At 34.3% G+C, this 21,105-nt stretch overlaps 1 protein-coding gene across 3 annotated transcripts in view; it reads left to right on the top strand.

The window, feature by feature from the left end:
* LOC115877737 (protein FAM107B) overlaps positions 1–21,105 on the top strand; it is a 105,524-nt gene that overhangs the window by 18,842 nt on the left and 65,577 nt on the right. Inside the window, exon 1 of one of the 3 annotated variants that reach the window (XM_030894030.1) lies at positions 5,363–5,663. The exons of the other annotated variants lie outside the window; for them this stretch is intronic. Within the exon in view, the coding sequence (XP_030749890.1) occupies positions 5,565–5,663 (99 nt within the window). The 5' untranslated portion in view covers positions 5,363–5,564. Of the gene's footprint in view, positions 1–5,362; positions 5,664–21,105 lie in introns of those variants that run through there. 3 annotated transcript variants of the gene reach the window in all.

Here is a 21,105-nt window from a genome sequence, read left to right as displayed (position 1 = left end):
GCTTAGCAGAGAAATCAACCCCTATTATATCCATCATCTTGTTTGTCATGGTTATCCTCACCCTGGTATTCGTCTTATACAAGAAAAAGATCTTCAACCCTATTTTGGCTCGACTGAAGAAAACTGCCCCTACGAATGAAGAAAATCAACCCGAAGAGGTCCAACCAAAAGAAAGCCCCCATTTTCTTTTTGTCTTAAGGAGGAGGAGTTACGCCCACGGATTCCTGCACACCTGCTAAAAAGATCAGGCCATCCTGATGGGAAGATGCGGTCCTTGCAGTTTCCACGAAGCCTTCACCAAGCCGAGGAGACTCTTTTCTCATTGTTAAAAATCATTCCATTGTCTTTGCTCTTACAGTAAACATCTTGTACTTTATCAAATAAAATTAAAACTTTATTTTTTAAAAAGACTCTCCTGTTTTCTTGAAACGTAATTCACATATCCCGTACTAAGCACACAGTATAAATAAGTTTTTTTTTCTTGTAAATAACTTTCTTATCGTTGGCATTTTATGCCAATGATGTTTGTTTAGGGCTTTTGTTCAAGTCTAAATATTGTTTCCTGACTCTATGCCTATATCACCGCCGCGCCGTAGAAACGAACGATCGCATTGTGATCCGATTCAATTCTCACGACTCTTTTTTACGGCTCATCTAAATTTTATGGATTTGTGCTGGCTACGATTCAATTGAATGAACCGTATTGTAAGCAATGAATCAATTCTCACGACTCTTTCAACGAACGATCGCATTGTGATCCGATTCAATTCTCACGACTCTTTTTTACGGCTCATCTAAATTTTATGGATTCGTGCTGGCTACGATTCAATTGAATGAACCATATTGTAAGCAATGAATCAATTCTCACGACTCTTTCAACGAACGATCGCATTGTGATCCGATTCAATTCTCACGGCTCTTTTTTACGGCTCATCTAAATTTTATGGATTCGTGCTGGCTACGATTCAATTGAATGAACCGTATTGTAAGCAATGAATCAATTCTCACGACTCTTTCAACGAACGATCGCATTGTGATCCGATTCAATTCTCACGACTCTTTTTTACGGCTCATCTAAATTTTATGGATTCGTGCTGGCTACGATTCAATTGAATGAACCGTATTGTAAGCAATGAATCAATTCTCACGACTCTTTCAACGAACGATCGCATTGTGATCCGATTCAATTCTCACGGCTCTTTTTTACGGCTCATCTAAATTTTATGGATTCGTGCTGGCCACGATTCAATTGAATGAACCGTATGTAAGCAATGAATCAATTCTCACGACTCTTTGAACGAACGATCGGATTGTGATCCGGTTCAATTCTCACGACTCTTTTTTACGGCTCATAGTTCAAATCTTATGGATCCGTTCTGGCCACGATTGAATTGAATGAACCGTATTGTAAGCAATGAATCAATTCTCACGACTCTTTCAATGAACGATCGCATTGTGATCCGATTCAATTCTCACGACTCTTTTTTACGGCTCATCTAAATTTTATGGATTCGTGCTGGCTACGATTCAATTGAACGAACCGTATTGTAAGCAGTGAATCAATTCTCACGACTCTTTCAACGATCGATCGCATTGTGATCCGATTCAATTCTCACGATTCTTTTTTACGGCTCATCTAAATTTTATGGATTCGTGCTGGCTACAATTCAATTGAATGAACCGTATTGTAAGCAATGAATCAATTCTCACGACACTTTCAACGAACGATCGCATTGTGATCCGATTCAATTTTCACGACTCTTTTTTACGGCTCATCTAAATTTTATGGATTCGTGCTGGCTACGATTCAATTGAATGAACCGTATTGTAAGCAATGAATCAATTCTCACGACTCTTTCAACGAACGATGGCATTGTGATCCGATTCAATTTTCACGACTCTTTTTTACGGTTCATCTAAATTTTATGGATTCGTGCTGGCTACGATTCAATTGAATGAACCGTATTGTAAGCAATGAATCAATTCTCACGACTCTTTCAATGAATGATCGCATTGTGATCCGATTCAATTCTCACGACTCTTTTTTACGGCTCATCTAAATTTTATGGATTCGTGCTGGCTACGATTGAATTGAATGAACCGTATTGTAAGCAATGAATGAATTCTCACGACTCTTTAAACGAACGATCGCATTGTGATCCGATTCAATTCTCACGACTCTTTTTTACGGCTCATCGTTTAAATTTTATGAATCCGTGCTGGCCACGATTCAGTAGAATGAACCGTATTGTAAGCAATGAATCAATTCTCACGACTCTTTGAACGAACGATCGGATTGTGATCCGGTTCAATTCTCAGGACTCTCTTTTACGGCTCATAGTTCAAATCTTATGGATCCGTTCTGGCCACGATTCAATTGAATGAACCGTATTGTAAGCAATGAATCAATTCTCACGATTCTTTGAACGAACGATCGGATTGTGATCCGGTTTAATTCTCACGACTCTTTTACGGCTCATCGTTCAAATCTTATGGATCCGTGCTGGCCACGATTCAGTTGAAGGAACCGCATTGCAAGCAATGAATCGAATCTCACGATTCATTTTTACTACTCGTTCAAATGAACGACTCGTTCAATCTTTGCCCACCTCTACTTCAATGAGGAGACAGTGTTCTGTTAAAAACCCCGCGACAATCCATTGGATGAAGTCCTTGCTATTCCTGTGTCCCTGTCTGTTACTCCAGTGAACGTTCTGCTTTTTCCTCATACTGTAGAATTCTATCTATCGCTCCTAATATCTCTGGTCTGCGGCTGTGCCTACCACTCCGCCGACGTGCGATTCGTCTTCGTCGTCTTCTTCTTTCTGTTTGTCAACAATTTGCGCGCGCTTTTCGAGTTCAGTGCAGTTCAGTTCGCTGACGCAGACGATCGACAAACGAGAAGCGTTCTATTCTGCGATAGGCTAAACATCGACGCGAGCGCCGATCGATGTAGGTATTGATTCTGGCGCGGGTAAATTTCGAACTATAAATCGATTTCCAAGAGTATTTTGGCGGGAAAAGTGGTATAATTCCAGTTTGTTGGAATATTAGGAGATCCAAAGAATATATTTGGCAGTTTCTTTAAGGTATGTAATATGGGAGTACTGGTGGCTTACCCAGAATTTTTGAGGGTTAGATTAGACAATAATTGTACCGTATGATCGAAAAAAACGGTTGACATAAAACTTGTCAAAAATTAACACTGATTATAGAAAGAATAAAAAAAAGGTTAGTACGTTTTCAGACACAATTTTATTTCCAAATATTTTTTGCTTGAATTTTAAACATTTAAAAATAATTTTTACTCAATATAATAATAAATTACAACCCTCTTAAGACCAACTGGCAGTAAGCGCCGTTAAAAAAGGGAAGAGTACGGGCCAAGTAATGAAGTCTAGGGCTTGACCTCGCCAAAATTATTATGGATTGTCATTCCGCAGCCGTCTTTGACGCCATTTTTTTTCGATCGTATGGTACTTACCAGTGAAAATACCCGTGGTTTTACATTTTTTTTTTTGGAATAATGTCACTGTTAATTTAATTTTGACATAATTATTATGAAAGTGAAATTTGTATTGTCATATTTTTTCAAATAGAGCCAGAAAAAAATAAAAATCAAATCGAGAAAATTCGGTTTTCCCAAATATCTCCGGAGGTACTCGGATTTTTTTTAATTTCGAAACATGACGTTATAAGCTTCAGCAAGGCGCAGATTTTCTCAAATTTTATTATCTTTGAATCCAATACATTCTTTTATGGGATATTGTGTATACCTACTAAATATTATGTATTTTCAAATATATCTGAATGCACTTTTTTATTTTTCCTTCCATAGTATTTATTACTTTGAAAACAAAAGTCCTATGATACTGTCATTATTTACTCACGAGTATTATCACAATTCTAGGACGATTAAACTGAAAACATTTGTGTAAGCATGTGCTTCGACAATCTATCCAAAGTATAGGGATGACATAGTATTTCAAAGTATCGATACTTTTAAAAAAGTTCAAAGAAGTTCAAAGTGGTGTGTAACTGAACTAATCTGAAAGTGGCCTGTTTTGTTTACGCGGAAACCGAACCTCGGTCCTCGGCCATATCGTTGTCAATTGTCTACCGACTTGGCGAGTGTAACTTGACATAAATAAGCACTGTCTGTCAATAGATTTATTACTCTTCTCATGGAACCATAACAAGGGAGAATTTCCAGACAGTTTGGGAATTTTTTGACATGAGAAATTTGATTTTGATGTCAATATGACTCCTATTTGTAGGGAGCGCCACCTACATGTGTTTTAACTGTTTTGAGGAGTAATAACTTTTCGCCTGTACTTGTATAAAACTACTGAGTGAAAAAATATACATTTCCGTGATTTTTTACTTAAAAAATGTCTCTTGGTCAAAATCGCTACGGGCAACCGTTCTCAAGATATTTAAAATGGAAATAGTCAATACATGTCATTATTGACAAAAAATAAACACGTTGAGTAGATAGTTATTTGACTGAAATAATAAATTTGTGAAATTTTTTTTTTCAAATTAATCATAAATTTTTCTGCAAAAAAATGATGAACTTTTGACACAAAGACATTTCAAATTTATGATTTCAGTCTAATAACTACTTATAGTCCACATGTTTAATTTATGTCAATGATGACAGGTATTGATAATTTCGATTCCAAATATCTCGAGAATTGTTACTCGTAGCGATTTTTACCAAGAGACCTTTTTTATGTAAAAAACGTCGTAAATGTATATTTTTTTACTCTTCAAATCAGTTAAAAAACATGCAGGTGGCGCCCTCTACAAGTAGGAGTTATATTGACATCAATATCAAATTTCTCATGTCAAAAAACTCCCAGACGCCAATTTTCACCCAATATTGACGTTACTTCAGAAATTATTTGGAAAAAATCGGAATAAAAATGAAACTTCTACACCCTGTATCTCCGAAACTAAGCATTTTAGGACATACATTTATACGAACTTTTTTACTAATTTTTATCAGTAGAATATGCTGCCGAAGTTTCCGGAATTCAGTTCAGACCACCCTGTATGTTTCTAAGAGTATAATGTGATGAAGTAGTATTTATTTATTTATTTTGATAATATCGACCTTTTTGAAAATATGGTACATCCCTAATTCACAGTAACGATAAACCTGAAAAATAATCTTCCATTTGTCGATATTCTTTTTCCCCGTTTAACAATCTGCTGTCAATTAGTTTGTTTGCCAATACGACAATAAGCGATAAACAAACCAGTCCAGTATTATACACTGTTCCGAGTCCTATTAGTAAGAAATAACAACAAATAACACACATAACAATGATAATACTACCGCTGTTCGACGACCGTGAATATTCGTTGTTCTGCGATCAGCTGATCGGCAATTTCGAACAATTTTAAAAAGATTTTCGGCCAGTTTTCGCCAACGATCTGCCGGCGCTTCACCGCTATCCGCGCGCGTTTTTTTTTCGGCAGATTCGCGGTCTATTTTTAGCGCGTTACGGAATTTATTTATAACAAATTCGCGTGGTAGAATAATAATAATAGTAGTGATGTGCCTGTTTTGTTGTTGCGGCTGTCGCAGGAGGAAGAGGATTAGGAACGTGGAGGATGGAAGGGAGAGTCCGGATTACGGGAATAACTACAAGAAGGTGAATGGCTTGGCTTATTTTTGTGTTGTGGGGGATTCAACAGGTGACGTTGGATAGGTTACGTGTTATCGGGATAGAATAAAAATAGCTTTGAATAAAAAGATTAAGGAAGGAGTATAATGCTATCCATGCATGGTAGACGGTAAGAAGGCCCTATAGGGTGGGGATCTTTGACAGTTCTGACTGACGATTCAGTTGACACATTTGAAATTGATTTGAAATTTTCTGGGTTTGTCTGTCTTTCTTGAGCTTATTTTATGTTATTTATTATTTATTCTACTACTGACTAACAACAACAAGGTAGTGACTAGTGACTAGTGAATCTAGAAGGAAATTGTGGCAGAACTTAAATTAACAGTGACACTAGTGACACTAATGCGATTTATCTAAAAAGACTGTAAGATAGTTGGATTGTGTAGCGTGCGGTAGATCTCGGTCAAAAATCGATGGAAATAATGGAATAACTTTTCGCTAGCAAGTGACTATATTATATTATACATACCTATACGGGTGTAGTAAACAGATCATTTATGAAATTCACTTAAAACTAACTAATTATAATTATATATTTTTTCTTTTATTTAGTACTTGTCAAAAATGAATGTGAATTTGATTTACCTGCTTCAGTAGCGTATCGGATGTTTGTGTTAATAAATCATTATTATAACTTCTCTATTTTTATTAGAATTATATATTTTTATGACAATTTTAATAACTACCAACGTTTACAGACAACGTAGAATAAAACAACAAATTATTGTGAGTGTACCCTACATCATATTTTTACACGTTTTGAATAAAATTAGAACGGCACTGATAAACCGGAATTTAAAGGTACGCGCACATTGACCAGAGCCGCACTCGCCGCATTATTCGCTATTTTGTTTCTTTTTGCCCCTACTACACCCGTATTTGCCAATCGAATTTCTCATCAGTCGCTTCTGGAGTTCTGTCTGCGGTGATAAGCGTGTTTTTTAATATTTCTCGACAATAAATGACAACGAATAAGAAATAATTATGAGCTCCTTGCTAATAGAAGAAGAAGAAATCTCGAGAAAGAATCGAAAGTTATAGGTTCACAATATTGGCAAAAATCCACATTATTTCCATATTTAATTGAGGATGAACTAAAAAAAATTAATATTTCAATATGAGCCATGAAAAATTTGCCAACTTTCGTAGCATATTGAATTTCTAATCTCCTCTTCGGCTACCTACGCTACATAGAGTGGCAGGAATTGCGTGTGACGTCAGCAGCACTAGCCGCATTTACCGAAAATCATTCTGGCCCAAAGAGGTTAGAAGACTGGCCCAACAATGCTGGCCGCATTTTCGTCGATGCGATTCGTGCGGCTCTGGCTAGTGTGCGCACCAGGCGGATTGAACTGCCATTTGAATTTTGGAAACACGGCGGAGTTTCTGCCAGTAGAGGGATAGATGGCGCTACGTAGAAATTTCATCTAAAGTCCCTAGATATTCATCTAGGGACTTTAATTTCATCATGATTTTATCAAGTCATCCACAGAGTATAGTTTAATTAACAATTCGTTTGATTCTCTGTGGAGTAATTGGAGTAGTTGAAAAATATAAATATTTATATAAAATGTTGATAATTTAACAGTGATGTGCTTTGTTACCCTATGAATAAACATTGATATGAAGTTGCTTTCGCCAGAAACAATTATAATTAAATAATTTAATAAAAATTTAATTTCTAAGTGACCCGGATCAGTTAGATCAGTAAAATAAATTGAAAAATAAACGTCATTCCATATTTGGCAATGTCTGTCAGTTTCTGTGAAGTGGAAGTGAATTGTGATTTGTTTTTATGGGAATATTTTACGGATTTTTGCGAATTTAGAGTATTTTGGACGATAGGATTGTGAAATTTAAAAGCCAAGTAGTTTAATATATAAGATTAATTAATCCCTGTGATAATTTTTATGAAATTTCTCATAATCAAAACAAATTCTTTCAACAAAATGGCTGTCTCAGAAATTTGGAAGATCATTAATTTTAAAGTTTTATTTAAGTGTATTTATATCGAATCAAGAATTTGTATAACATATTAAAAGCTTAATTTTAAAGGTTGTGCAGTAATTTATGTAAGTGTACGCTTTTAGATAAATATTAAATATACAAATTTGCAAAGACAAACAAGTAATTTTAAAAAGATCATTTATTTATTTAAACGAGTATAATCATTAATCATTAGGTTGAAAATATATTTGTATTTACTTATTTATATATTTTCTATACCCTTGTATTATTTATAAGCCCTATATGTCCTGTTTTATTTGAAAAAAAAATGCTTCGAGTCATCGAGAATAGATTTAATAACAATTTTGTCCCTTGGCTTTGTGTATTATATAATGTGAATTGTAAGATGTTTCTATTTGAATAGGTCATTAAAGTTGAGATTAAAGTTATACCAAATTATATTCACGGTAACTATATGTCTTTTATATAATGAATTATTTATTTATAATTTATAACCTTTTTTATAATTACTTATAACTGATTGTATAAATTCTGATAACTTTTATATATACTTGTATAGTGTTGAATGTGTTATATGTAATTTTATTAACAATGTTATAATAAAATAATCAAGTTACAAATTTTTCGTGTTTTATTCTAATTTCAGGGACAATTTCAACCTAGATTATTAATTTATTTGTATCAAAATACATTATTTTTATTTTGTAAAATGTTTTGTTACAAATAAGTTCATAATCTAGATTGAAATTACCAAATATAAGTAAAAAACTTATGAACTGGCAGTAAAGGTCCATTTAAAAATATGGCGCGAACTTTTAGTTCTGCCAGTAGCCCGCTTGGATCGCGTCGAGCGCGTGTTTCCAGGCTTTAACATAGGAGTTTTCATTTCTTTCAGTTAGTTATTCTATGGTGCGCACCTTCATTGAAAGTAACGCAAACAATATTTTTCTTCGGTCGAGGCGGCGCGTGCGGCTCTGGTCAGTGTGCGCGTACCTTAAGTCGGCCATTTTTGTTCCCCATCGCGCTCGACCTAAGTGTTTTAATATGCTTCTTCCTTAATATTTTTATTCAAAGAGTCACTATACTTCAGAGAGAGATTCAAAGAGATTTTATTCAATCTATTTATTCAAGGGGGCCGTTAGACTTTATGGACAGTGGATTTTTAAGAGAAAAAAAAGTTTCCTCAAAAATACCGGTTTTATTAGGTAATTTTAAGGAAAAAAAATTGCGGAATATCCAGTAAATTTTAAAAGATGGAAATAAAATTATGGTACTATTTGACGGCGCGGGGGAATTTAACTGATGATACAAACATATGATGGCATAGGTTAAGCAATCTTGCCGCTATTTAGCGTCATTTTTTCTGGTTCTTTTCCTTTTTTATATTACCTAAAAAAGGATTACATAAAGAATTGTAAATGTAAAAAACTTTTCACAAAAAAATTTACGACAAAGAATGTTGAACCAAACCAATCAAATTCGTATTAAAAGAAAGAAAGAAAAATTGGCACCGGGAGGCACGTATAGCCGTCCATACTTGATATTTTTTTTATCTCAAAAACTGCGACTTTGACTGATTTTGATGTTATTACAAATTTTGTTGCAAATATTATTCCTAAAAAAAAAATTCTTCGGAAAAATTTTGACATCTGCACACACACACACAATCGTCAATTAAAAAAAACTACTATTTTAGTTTTTTAAATATTTTAATAAACGCAAAAATAGCACAGTATTTATAAGGTGAAGTTATAAAAATTTGGAAGAACTAATAATGCACTGACGCACACAAAAATCAAACGAATAGCATTCGATAGTCGTGGCTCAACGATAACCATTTAGTCGCACGGCAAGGTTGTCACATATGCTTTAGTATACAAATGAATGAATGATTTTATTCGAATAAAACCATTCGATAGTTGAAATCATTCATTCAGTAACCATTCGATAGTCTAATTCATTCGATAGTTCCCATCGCTAAAAATAATCTATAAAGCAATAGATAAAAATATCATCAATGTGGTTTGGTTCCACGGTACCGCACGTTTCGATTAAAACAATTATGTAATCAGAACACCTCGTATAGAGCAGAATAAGTATCGCATTCCACGAACACGTGTCCTGCTACTTTAAAGACATTTTCGCTTTTTACGCGACTTATTTAGTTATTTATTATTCTGCGGTTCGGCTACCGCCGCGCCAGTTTGGACTTTCTACTTCGGTTCTGTCGGTCGATAAACGAGGAACGGCTGTTTTATTACTGTTTGGCAAAATATACATACGTTGTATTTGGCGTAAAGTAAATTATTAAACCGTTTATACCCAATATTTTCATAAACTGTATGACCAATAATGACATACACTTCAGAAATTCGACCTGATACAGCGAAAACTAAACAACTACTTGAGACAACCGAAATGAGAGTACTACGCAGAATAGCTGGAAAGACGCTTCTGGACAGGGAGAGAAATGAAAGTATAAGAAGAGCATACAAGGTGGAAAATGTAGATGAGTGGGTACTCAGCAGAAAGGAAGAATGGAACGAGCATATCAGCAGAATGGACGACAGAAGGATAGTGAGAGTTGCACGCGGCATATCACCACTAGGTCGCAGAAGCTTAGGACGACCACGAAAACTATTGAGCGGCAACTTGTCAGTCAGACCGGTAGAAACGACCAAACAGGCGATTCGCCTAGTATGAAGAAGGAAGAAGAAGTTATCATAAACCGCTGTCTGCGAAAAATTGTTGGCCAAATACTATCAGAAATGAGGATTTATGGAGCTTGACCAACCAGAGGCAGGTGTAGAAAGATACAAAAGAGATCAAACTTAGAGAATGGAGGTGGATTGGTCACACTTTAAGGTGAGTGGAATCCACAAGGCAGTAGAAGGACTGGTCGTCCAAAACATACATGGCAAAGGACGATTAAAAAGGAGATCGAAGCAGTAAACCAATTATGGCGAGATGTCATATCAATCATCAATTGCCAACAACCGAACCCGCTAGAGAGCGTTTATTGAAGCTCTATGCTCCACGTGGGAGTAAACGACAAAATGAATGAACCCAGTATGTACGAAGCCTGGACGAATCTGGATGCTTAAAAGTGAACACACTGAGACGGTTGGAAGCTTTTGAAATGTGGATCTCTAGTAAACCTGGAGAGATCATATTCGCAATGAAGAGGTTCTTGGAAAGCTTAGATTGTAGATTGTTGATATTCCATTCCTCTTTCTTGAATTACAACTCATCATACAGTCTCAGGGCTTTGACAAAAGCCAGTATCTGAGACGGTTTTACACAGGTTAATTCTCCGTCTCCGATATCAGTCGTACCAAAGTTTATGGAACGAATCGTCTCGGCGTACCCAGTGATGAGGTGTTCTGGTGTTTCCACATTTTTCCCACTGAATCTGTATTTGTCGTTGTTTCTTAGCTTCAATCTACTGAGGTGTTCATTGAGAAGACTAATTTTGGAGGAAAATATTTTGATTTTTCTCGGCCGTAATTTCCGAGAAATTTCTTCAAGTGTTACAGACCGTTGGGGGTTCCCATTCCAGGTTGATGGGGTGTTCTAGGTTCTTGAGTTCTACTTTAAGTTGGTTTTCATTTGGGAAGTAGAACGGTTCTGCATGATCCAGCTAATGGAGTGTTTGCTCCTTTTCTAGTTATATCGTTTGCTTTTTCATTACCTTCTATATCGTGGTGGACTGGCACGCAGAGTAGGTGCTACAAAGTAACTAGAGGTACCCAAAATAGCTAGTTCGAAAGCTTAACAAAAAAAGGAGGAATTACCTCGAGAAGTACTTACAAATATTACAAATCAATTATCTTCAGAAAGGAAACCCCCATTAAATTACAATACTAAGCATCAGAAATCGCAGCCAAACCATATTTTTAGAAGAAAATTTTGTTTCACCATGACGATGCGTTATTTCAAACTTCTGCCGCCATGGCTAAACTTCGCTAGTTTTAACTGCTAGACCACCCTCTGAATTTACCGGATTTATCTCCCAGACACTTCTTTGTATACATCAGGCTGAAAGTTGCGCTCTGGGGCAAAGACATTCGTCGAAAAAACACAAATGAAAAACATCATTCCGTCCATAAATTTACCTCGAGTATTTCCTAACTACCAACATAAAGTATGTACACTTCTACTTTCTTAATAAAGCCATAAAAAGACAGCTGAAAACCGTAATAAGTAACCGACATGTTATCTTAGAGATACATAAAACAAAAAACTTTCACTCATCTTAGATTTTTCTTGGGTGAGATAGAAGATTGTATACGATAATGGCAAATAAAAATAATCGAAATAGTATTACAGCCATTATATTATTAAAGACCCAGGTAATAGATGTGATCCACAGAATCAAATTCCTCAAGTGGCAATGGGCGGGACACCTGGCAAGAAGGACGGACAACAGTGGACCACAAAAATTACAGCATGGTACCCACGAGGAATTAACAAACCTAGAGGAATGCCAAACCTGAGATGGGAACATGATATTAAGAAATTAGCGAGATAACTTGGGTTCGCATAGTCAATAATAGACAATAATGGACTAAACTACAAAGAGATTTTCTATATTGGAAATGGTTGAATAAGTTGAGAATGATGATGGTGTTGAAGATTATATTATGACAATCATTGATAACAAATTATAGGCTGGGAGCTAGTCCCCTATGAGTGGAAATTATTGAAATACTCTTTTGTAATTTTGTGTGTTTCTTTGTACAACTTTCTTGTCTTCCTCTTCCTCCAACATCTGCTTCTGCCTGTCAACACTTATATCGTGTATACTATCAAGTTATCAACTGAACCCAGAAAACTGAGGTTGGAAATTTATAGATAATACTTTGGAGCCGATTAAAACTTTACATCCACCTGCTCCAGAAAAACTGTTTAACACAATTTTTTGCAATTTCAAAAAGGGTTGTAGCGCAAACTGTGGTTGTAAAAGAGTCCGATTGTTTTGTACACCAATATGTACTAATTGTCAAGGGTCAGTCTTGCTCCAATATTGACTTAAATACAGATGAGGATTTTAATGAGGAGACAACTGATGCATCTGTCATAGATGGATTTCTAGATATTCCGCAAGAAGGCGACAAAGAAGAAAACGAAGAAGACATTACTGTTGAAGTATCATTTGAAGATTACCACTCAGATTAAAATTCTTCCAAAATCAACAATAATCCGTTCGACTATAATCATTATCAAGAGCACCGTTTTTCAAAATTAATAGTATAATGTGTAATAAAACTTAACCACAATAGATCGTGAACTATGCCTACAGGGGAAACCACGTTAAAAAAACTCGTCAAGTAAGCCTCACAGGTGGTGCGGAAATGTGTGCATATTATGAAAAATACGAGTTTTTTAACTTTTGAAATCGCCATATCTCAGGAATGGTGGTTCGTAAGAAAAAAGTATAAGAACCATTATTGTAGAAAATTTAATGGTCTACAACATTTGTTCAAGGTACTTTTGCGATAGCGCTTACCATTTAGGAGAAAAAAGCATAAAAACATATTTTTGACTTTTGACCTTGAATAATTTTTTTAGCAGGCGTGGGAGGGGTGGGGATTTTTCAGATATCATTTATAATAGTGTATTTGAGACCTGTACCAGTTTTCAGCTCTATGCGAATTATTGTTAATTGAAATGTCTATTTTGACTGGGGTAATAACTATTTTCTTTAATTCTTACTTTTCTGATTATTTCAGTAGCGAAATGCTAAAGTATTTATGCTAATTTTTACTGTTTATTAATACAAATTAATTTAGAATACAAATATTTTATTAAAAATGTAGTCAATCTTATTTTAATCAAATAATATAACTAATTATTTATGTGTGTAATATTATACAATATAAAAATAGCTGAACGTATTTAAAAAATTCTCACATACGCTGTCTTGGGCCTTGAAACCATTATGTCATACATCAGGTATTGTTTCATTCTTATTGTTCGCGTGTTTTCTTTCCTCCTTTATTTTTTAACATTATTAAGCTAATTATCGCCATTTATATACAGTATTTTTCGAATAGCATGTAAAAGTAGTTGCATAAATAATGATTCAATGCATGCGAGAGTAATTATTATCTTTACCATAATTTTTACACCACTTTTTACCTTTTTTTCTCGATAATAAGGACCCGTCCTTTGCCGGAAACACTGCGACCTGTATAAGGACTATCCACTCTCCTATCATAGGTGGAAATATATCCTATTCCTAGTTGTTAATTCTTGTTAGTTTATTATGTTCTATTTTGGTTATCCGTTTGTTACTTTTATTTTTTATGGTATTTATTTTATTTTTTTTATTATGGAGGATTGGTTGGAAAAGTTTGGACACAGGGTGGACGGAAAGGCCATGCTAGAGTGTACTATTTGCGCTATTTGATACTACTTTTTGTTCGCGGAGCAATTTTGTCCATGAAAAGTAGTACAAAATAGCGCAAATATTGTGCTCCACGAACCCACCATTATTAGTTTCAACTACCATTAGTTTTTTTTATAATACCATTATACCAATATAATTTTGTGTATAATACCAATTACCAATTACTAATATACGGTTTGTTGCCTCGACTTTATTTTATTTCATTCTCAACTCTAAAACACTGGCTATGATAGAAAAAAAAAAGAACACTGGTCAATATTAATGCCGGGTTTATACAACATTTGCATAAGTCGTAATTATAAATCACAATCTCAATCATCGTCATAATCACAACGCAATTTTAATGTGCGTTTATAGAACACTTTCATAATCATAATTTTTATATCAGTGAAGTTGGGTAACATAATTAAAGGCAAAGTTCATGGTAGATGTCAACAGGTTTATAGGAAGTGGATAGTTTAACTTTTATTATTACGACTATGATTGTAATTACGACTATGTAAATGTTGTATAAACCCGGCATAACTTGCGCAAAGACCTAATGAGGAAAATGCATCTTTTTAAATAATGGTTTTAAAAAATAGTTCATATAATTACAAATCGAACAAAAAAAAATCGTTGATATCGGTTAAGAAATGCCTCTAATATAAAATAATTAAATATTGTTAATTCAAATGGCCGGGCAAACGCTCTCTACCGCGCCTTGCCGCTGTGACGTCACCCGCCGTTCTTCTGGTTGAGTGGAGCCAGACGCGTGTTTATTTTACACAGTTTGCTTTTAAACGCTGTTGAATCCGAGTCAAAATTTTAGTTATTTGGGTTAATTAATACATAATTAGTAATTAGTGATATTTATAAATAGTAATGGATGAGCGAAAACAGAAAAAAATGGCCCAAGGCCATGAGAAGAGATGAAAAGAAAAACGTTAAATTATCCTCTATTTTTACGATTTATTGTTGTGAAGATCATTTTGATATAAGTTCATATATTTATGTATATTGCCTTACATAGGTATATGAAATTTGAATGTACAGGGTTATTCATTATATTTTGGCACCCACATATAGCCTTAACTGCAAGTTTTAGAAGAAAACATTAAATGAAAAAGTTGCATGGTTTTTCATATACTCTCTTTTAAAATTAATTCTAGATATACAGGGTGTCTCAAAAAAGGTGGTCCAGAAAATTGTAGGTATTTTTCGCTTTTCAACTGTCAATATTTCGTAAACATTTGAAGATTGGTATAGGATATTATACATGAAATATATCTAGAATATCTAGAAACTTCCGAAGAATCCAAAAATATATAGGGTGTTTCGCTTAAAAAAGTATCTTAATTTTGGCGTTTGCTTATGGGACACCTTGTATAATATTTTCATTACTGATAAACAATTTATTTCCTATAATTTCTTAAAAAAAACAATCTTTAAAAATAACAAAGGTAAGGGGGTGTCAATATATACAAAAAAAACTTTCTTTTTCACGCTATGCTCTGGAGTTACTTTTCCACGTACTAAACAAATATTTTTGTCTCTTTTCACTTCTACATAACCTACAGCATTATCTTCATACGTCTTCATCCTTCATCCCTTATCTTCATCCCTACCTGATCTGAAAAATAAGTTTATAACATTAATATTTATAACTATATAAAAGTTCGTAACAGTATAGGTACCTACTTATACTTAAATATGCCTCAGTACTACAAAGAATAAATGTTACATACCTCTCTGTTTTTTTCCTCGTAATTCAGCACCAATAGATTGGGAATTTGTATTTATAAAAGCAGCCAACATAAAAGTATCGACTTTTGGCAAGTTATCTGATTGCGCTTTTACAAACCCGGAATCTGCCATTACTTAAAAAATTCAAAAACACATACAAATAATAACTGCACAAAAAAGCATAAAAAGCTCCTTCAATCAACGCTAAAAGCAACAAAAATGTCTTAGTACGCCACCTAAATACGTACATAAACGGAACACGTCTGGCTGCTGCTGGCCATCGCGCGTCGACGAGAACGGCGGGTGACGTCAGACCAATAGAATATCGTTTCAATTCGCGAGGCGTCGTTTGCGTTGTCCATAGTATTTTAATGGCCCGTTTTATAAAATTGTGGTACTGCTTTCAAGAAAAAAGTTTTTTTTGCATTTACACATATTTATTCTAATAAATTGAACAGTTTCTGGCGAAAAATAAAATATATGCATCTTCCTCAGTATCACTTAAAAAAATATATCATTTCTAACTTTCAAGAAATCTTGCAAGACTCTTGAAATTTCTTGCATATTAAAGTCTTGTCTTGAATTTCTTGCAAGGGTCTTGGTCTTGCAAGACTTTTTCAAGACTCTTGTGCAACACTAGATACGACAACTGGAGACAGACGACCGATATCGGAGATGGAGAACTAACCTCTGTAAGACCGTCTCAGATACTGGCTTTTGTCAGAACCCTGAGACTGACAAGAAAGGGAGATACAATAGAGCTGTTCTACATTTTACAATATCGACTTACCGATAAGTAAAATAGTCAAAATCAAAAGAAAATAGATATTTCTACACCTTCTGTGACGTTGTTTTCATTTTTCCTAATAGAGATTACAAAATAAGTTTGACATAACAGTTCGTAGACATCTTCGCTTACGTGTTTTATTGTTATAGACTCTCATCTAACAGATGCTTCGAATAATTCGTTTTTCTTGCCCAACGAAACGCGTGTTTTACGATCATCATATTCAACATATGCCGCGAAATATTCTTTTTTCCTGCTTGAGATGTTTGTTTTTCGTTTCTTGCTTCGAATGTGTTAAAGCAAAACGTTAACGCAAACCAATTAGAGGAAATGTTTAAGTTATTCAGTAGATCGTTGGTATTTTGGGATCTAGATCAATAATATAACCAAAGATAGATTTTAACATCTATTGTGAATAATGTGAAACTGGATTGTTTGTTTGTCTTTCCAAAGAAACAGTAAACAAATGTTTTTTTATATATTCCCCTCACTATTTCAATTTTTTGCAAATGTTTCTTATACAGTGTAATTTCAGTACACTGAAAAAAAGGATCTCTCAGTCGAAATGAATATGAATTTGACCCAAAAGATTGCCGCTTTTCAATAGGGCCAAGAACGACGTTTCTTTGCCCAAAGCATTAACTATCTTTTCATAAGCTTTAAAAAATTACTAGAGCATCTGTCCAAAGTATTTCACTCTTGTCCCAAAATGAATATGCAAAGAAGTTCTTACTACAAGAACAATAGTCTCTTTGATTCATGCAAAAATTCTTGATTGAACAGGGACCCCCATTTGTTGATTAAAGAGACACTTTTCTTAAACCAATAACGAATACTACTGACTCAAATAAAATTTATTTTGATTTAAGAGAAGTCTATACATCATATACAGGCATATTACGAGGTATATTATTTTCTGATAAATTTAGGTTTTCCTTGTCTGTAGTAAGTAAAGTGATATTATTTTCCTCGATAGTAGTTATTTCTGCTTCCTTGGTATTTTTTGGGGTGGTTCATCACTCTACAAATTAAAAAAAAAATATTACATCACGATTAATCAAAGTACAGCAAATAAATTATTAAAATTATAAGCTTTGGTCACATTTTGAATTTTTTAATACGATGACTTGATATTCTAAAATGTTTGTAATTATTTGCATAAAAAAATCGATACCTATGGGGAAATTAAAATAACTTTGGTTGCACATCATAATACGACCACCAGCAAACTCCATAAGACGACGCATGGTGTCATTGATGACGTGCAACGAAAGTTGTTTTAATTTCTCCTATCTATAGTCACGCATGCATTATCTAAACAGGTGCATTAGGTAAATGTCTCTTACCTTCAAATATAGCAAATAAATGCTCTAATTTCCATTTTTTTCAGAAACTCTTTTAAAGAATCCATATATCCTAAAATTTGCCCATAAAAAATGACAAATGCATGTTAATAACGATCACTAATTTGTTATACGATATGCCCTTAAAAAGCAAATTATGCAAAATTCCAAGTGGAAAATTCCAAGCAACAAAACCCGTGCGTACTATGATGTGCGGCCTATGAAAAACCTATGAAATGCGACATACGACTGATCGGACTGCCGACTGATTGTATATACCGTCCTTCGTCATCGTCTTTGCGTGGCGTTATTATTTTTCATCAAAAGAGTATTTAGCTATTGGAAAAATGGCCATGTTTCTTGAATGAATTACTTCCTAGCGTGTTTTTCTTATTATCTTAAAACAAAGTAACTTGCACTTGGTTGAATGAAAATAGATTCAAGAGAAATTTTCGAATTTTTCAAGAGAACCAGTTTTCTTGAGTTAAGAGAGTTTTTCTTCAAGCAAAATATTTTCTTTTACGCTAAAATAAATTCTCTTGCCACTAATTTTTTTCAAGAACGATGACGACATTAGTTCAAGTCTATCTTTTTTGTCAGTGTAGTACCACAGATTAGGTATCCTATAAGTATACAGTATACAGATAAAAATCTTGTCCCTAATTCGTGGTACGAAAATTTTTTTTATGACGATGAGCAAACGAGTAAATTTTCTTGTGCGCAAAAATAAACTTCCGTTTAAACAGCGTAATAACTGCGCCGGTCACAACGCCCGTCAGGCGCTGTGCACAATTTTAGAGGCCATAAGTGTATAATCTGTGGTAGTACAGGCAGATATTTCTTTCTTGAGTTATAAACTCATCATTCAGCATACTGTCTGGGCTTTGACAAAGGCCAGTATCTGAAACGGTTTTATAGAGGGAGATTTTACAGAATAATTTCTTAGCTTCAAATTACTGAGGTGTTCATTGAGGAGACAGTGTCCTCTTAAAAACCCCTTGACAATTGGAAGATTGTTCTTAAGTCAAGAAAAATCTTTGATTTTTCTCGGTCGTAAGTTCTGAGAAATGTCTGCGAGTGTCTTAGACCGTTGGAGGATTTTCCCATTCCAGATTACGGATGGAGTCTTCCAAGTTCTTGAGTTTTGCTTTAAATTGGTTTCCACTGGGGAAGCAGAACGGTTCTGGTCCACTTAGTAGAGTGTTTGCTCCTTTTCTAGCTAGATCCTTTGCTTTTTCATTGCCTTCTATCCCTTGGTGAGCATGCACCCAGAGTAAGGGGACTTTATTTTCTTTGCCTAATTTGTTGTGTTTCTCTAGGTTTTCTTTGACCAACTTCGAATTGATGGTTACTGAGTTGAACCGGTTGAACGCTTTTAATGCTGCTTAGTTATCGGACAAGATAGAACTGGACTACGCTAAGAATTGAAACTACGCCAATAACGTTGTCAAATCTGAAAAAAAAAGGATTTATTAACCCTGTGGTCAAATCAAACTGTAAACAAACAAACAGGTTGTCTACATTTTGCTTGTCTATGTTGGATGAAATCATTTGTCTATCTTTTATAATATTTCTATGAAATAAATATTGTGTTTTATACTTGTATATAGGAAATAAATGTTATTATATCAAATAAAGAAATCAATGCATATTTCTAGTTAAAGGCAATAAAATTCGACCATGAATAATAATGCATGTAATTCTTGGCACGTTTGCTTCTACGAACAGCAGTTATTTGCTCTGCACTGCTGAAACGCCTTATAATATGCGTGCATTTCCCTAATCAAAACATTAGAACACATTTGCACGTCAAACTTATTTATAAATAACTTATACCGTATGATCGGAAAAAAACGGCGTCCAGTTGGCTGGGAAATGACGATCGATGACATTTCCCATATAAATTTACATATACATACTGACAGCGATCTTTATTTCATAGCCATCGCTGACGCCTTCTTTTTTCGGACATACGGTATATAAAGAATGTATCGTTTCTCCATAATTCCAGTTTAACAGATTCCGATGTATCGATTTTAGCATTAGTTAAATGATAAAATGTAAAGAAATTTTAAATAAATTAATGTCCTGATTCGCTGATTTTTGAACCCTCGTTTTGAGCTATTTTTGATAAAGGTTAAAACGTCTCTTACATCCATTACTGTTCTCGTAAGACTACAATAGTCTATGTTTTCTTATTCTACGCCTTTTAATTAGTAAATAACAGCAGTTTTAACTTTTAACAAAATCGGCGACATGGAGAAAATCGCCAATTTTCGCGACAAAAAAGCCGAAAAAGTAACAATTTTTGGCTATTTTTATACACTTTCAAAGGCCTTAGAAACTGGATAGTTTGACGGTTCTTTTCTTAGTATCATACGATATCATCTCTCCAAGATTTATTATAGTCAATGTCAAGTTTACTGTTTTGTTTTAAATATTCTGAGCCAGAGTCGTTTAAAATGAATGTGCCTGCCCGAGGCTAGAAAAATTGCGAATTTCACTCTGTACCGCGGCTGCCACAACCACCTGTCGATGTTTACGAATAACAGACAACCACGTAAACTTTTTTAATCCTTTTTACCGGCTTTTTCGTTTTTAGACAGAGGAGGGATGTTTAAACAGTATCGATATTTTGAGTATCGATATTACACATATACATATGTAGATACTAGCTGACCCTGAGTGTTTTTTTCAATCTTGTGGTACGGATGACTGATTGACCTATTGATCTGGAATGATTGCGACGATTTGACAGTTGTCATTTGTTTTGTATATTTTTATTTACATTTCGATTCAAGTACTATCGAAAAAAAACGGCGTCAGAGACGGCTGAGGTTGACAATCCATTATAATTTTGGCGAGGTCAAGCCCTAGACGGTCGATTACTTGGCCTGTATTCTTTTTTTTCTCGCCAAAATTATTAACGATTGTCATTCCCCAACCGTCTTTGATGCCGTTTTTTTTTCGATCATATGGTATTATTAGTAATAAAATTCAATTAAAAAAATAGTAAAAATATACCATTAGCAACATAATACATTCATTATCGATTATTTGCCAAATATCAACAGTGTATCGATATTTTGATATATTAATAAATAATATTTTCTTGTCTTTAGCTGTGTATTTTTTCTAATTTTGAAAAATCGAAAGTAGAGAAAAAAAAATAAA

Source organism: Sitophilus oryzae, unplaced genomic scaffold, assembly GCF_002938485.1.
Source record: "Sitophilus oryzae breed Bouriz unplaced genomic scaffold, Soryzae_2.0 scaffold_1498_pilon_pilon, whole genome shotgun sequence".
Taxonomy (NCBI): domain Eukaryota; kingdom Metazoa; phylum Arthropoda; class Insecta; order Coleoptera; family Curculionidae; genus Sitophilus; species Sitophilus oryzae.
Note: the sequence above shows the minus strand (reverse complement) of the source record. Positions and strands in the feature narration are given on the sequence as shown.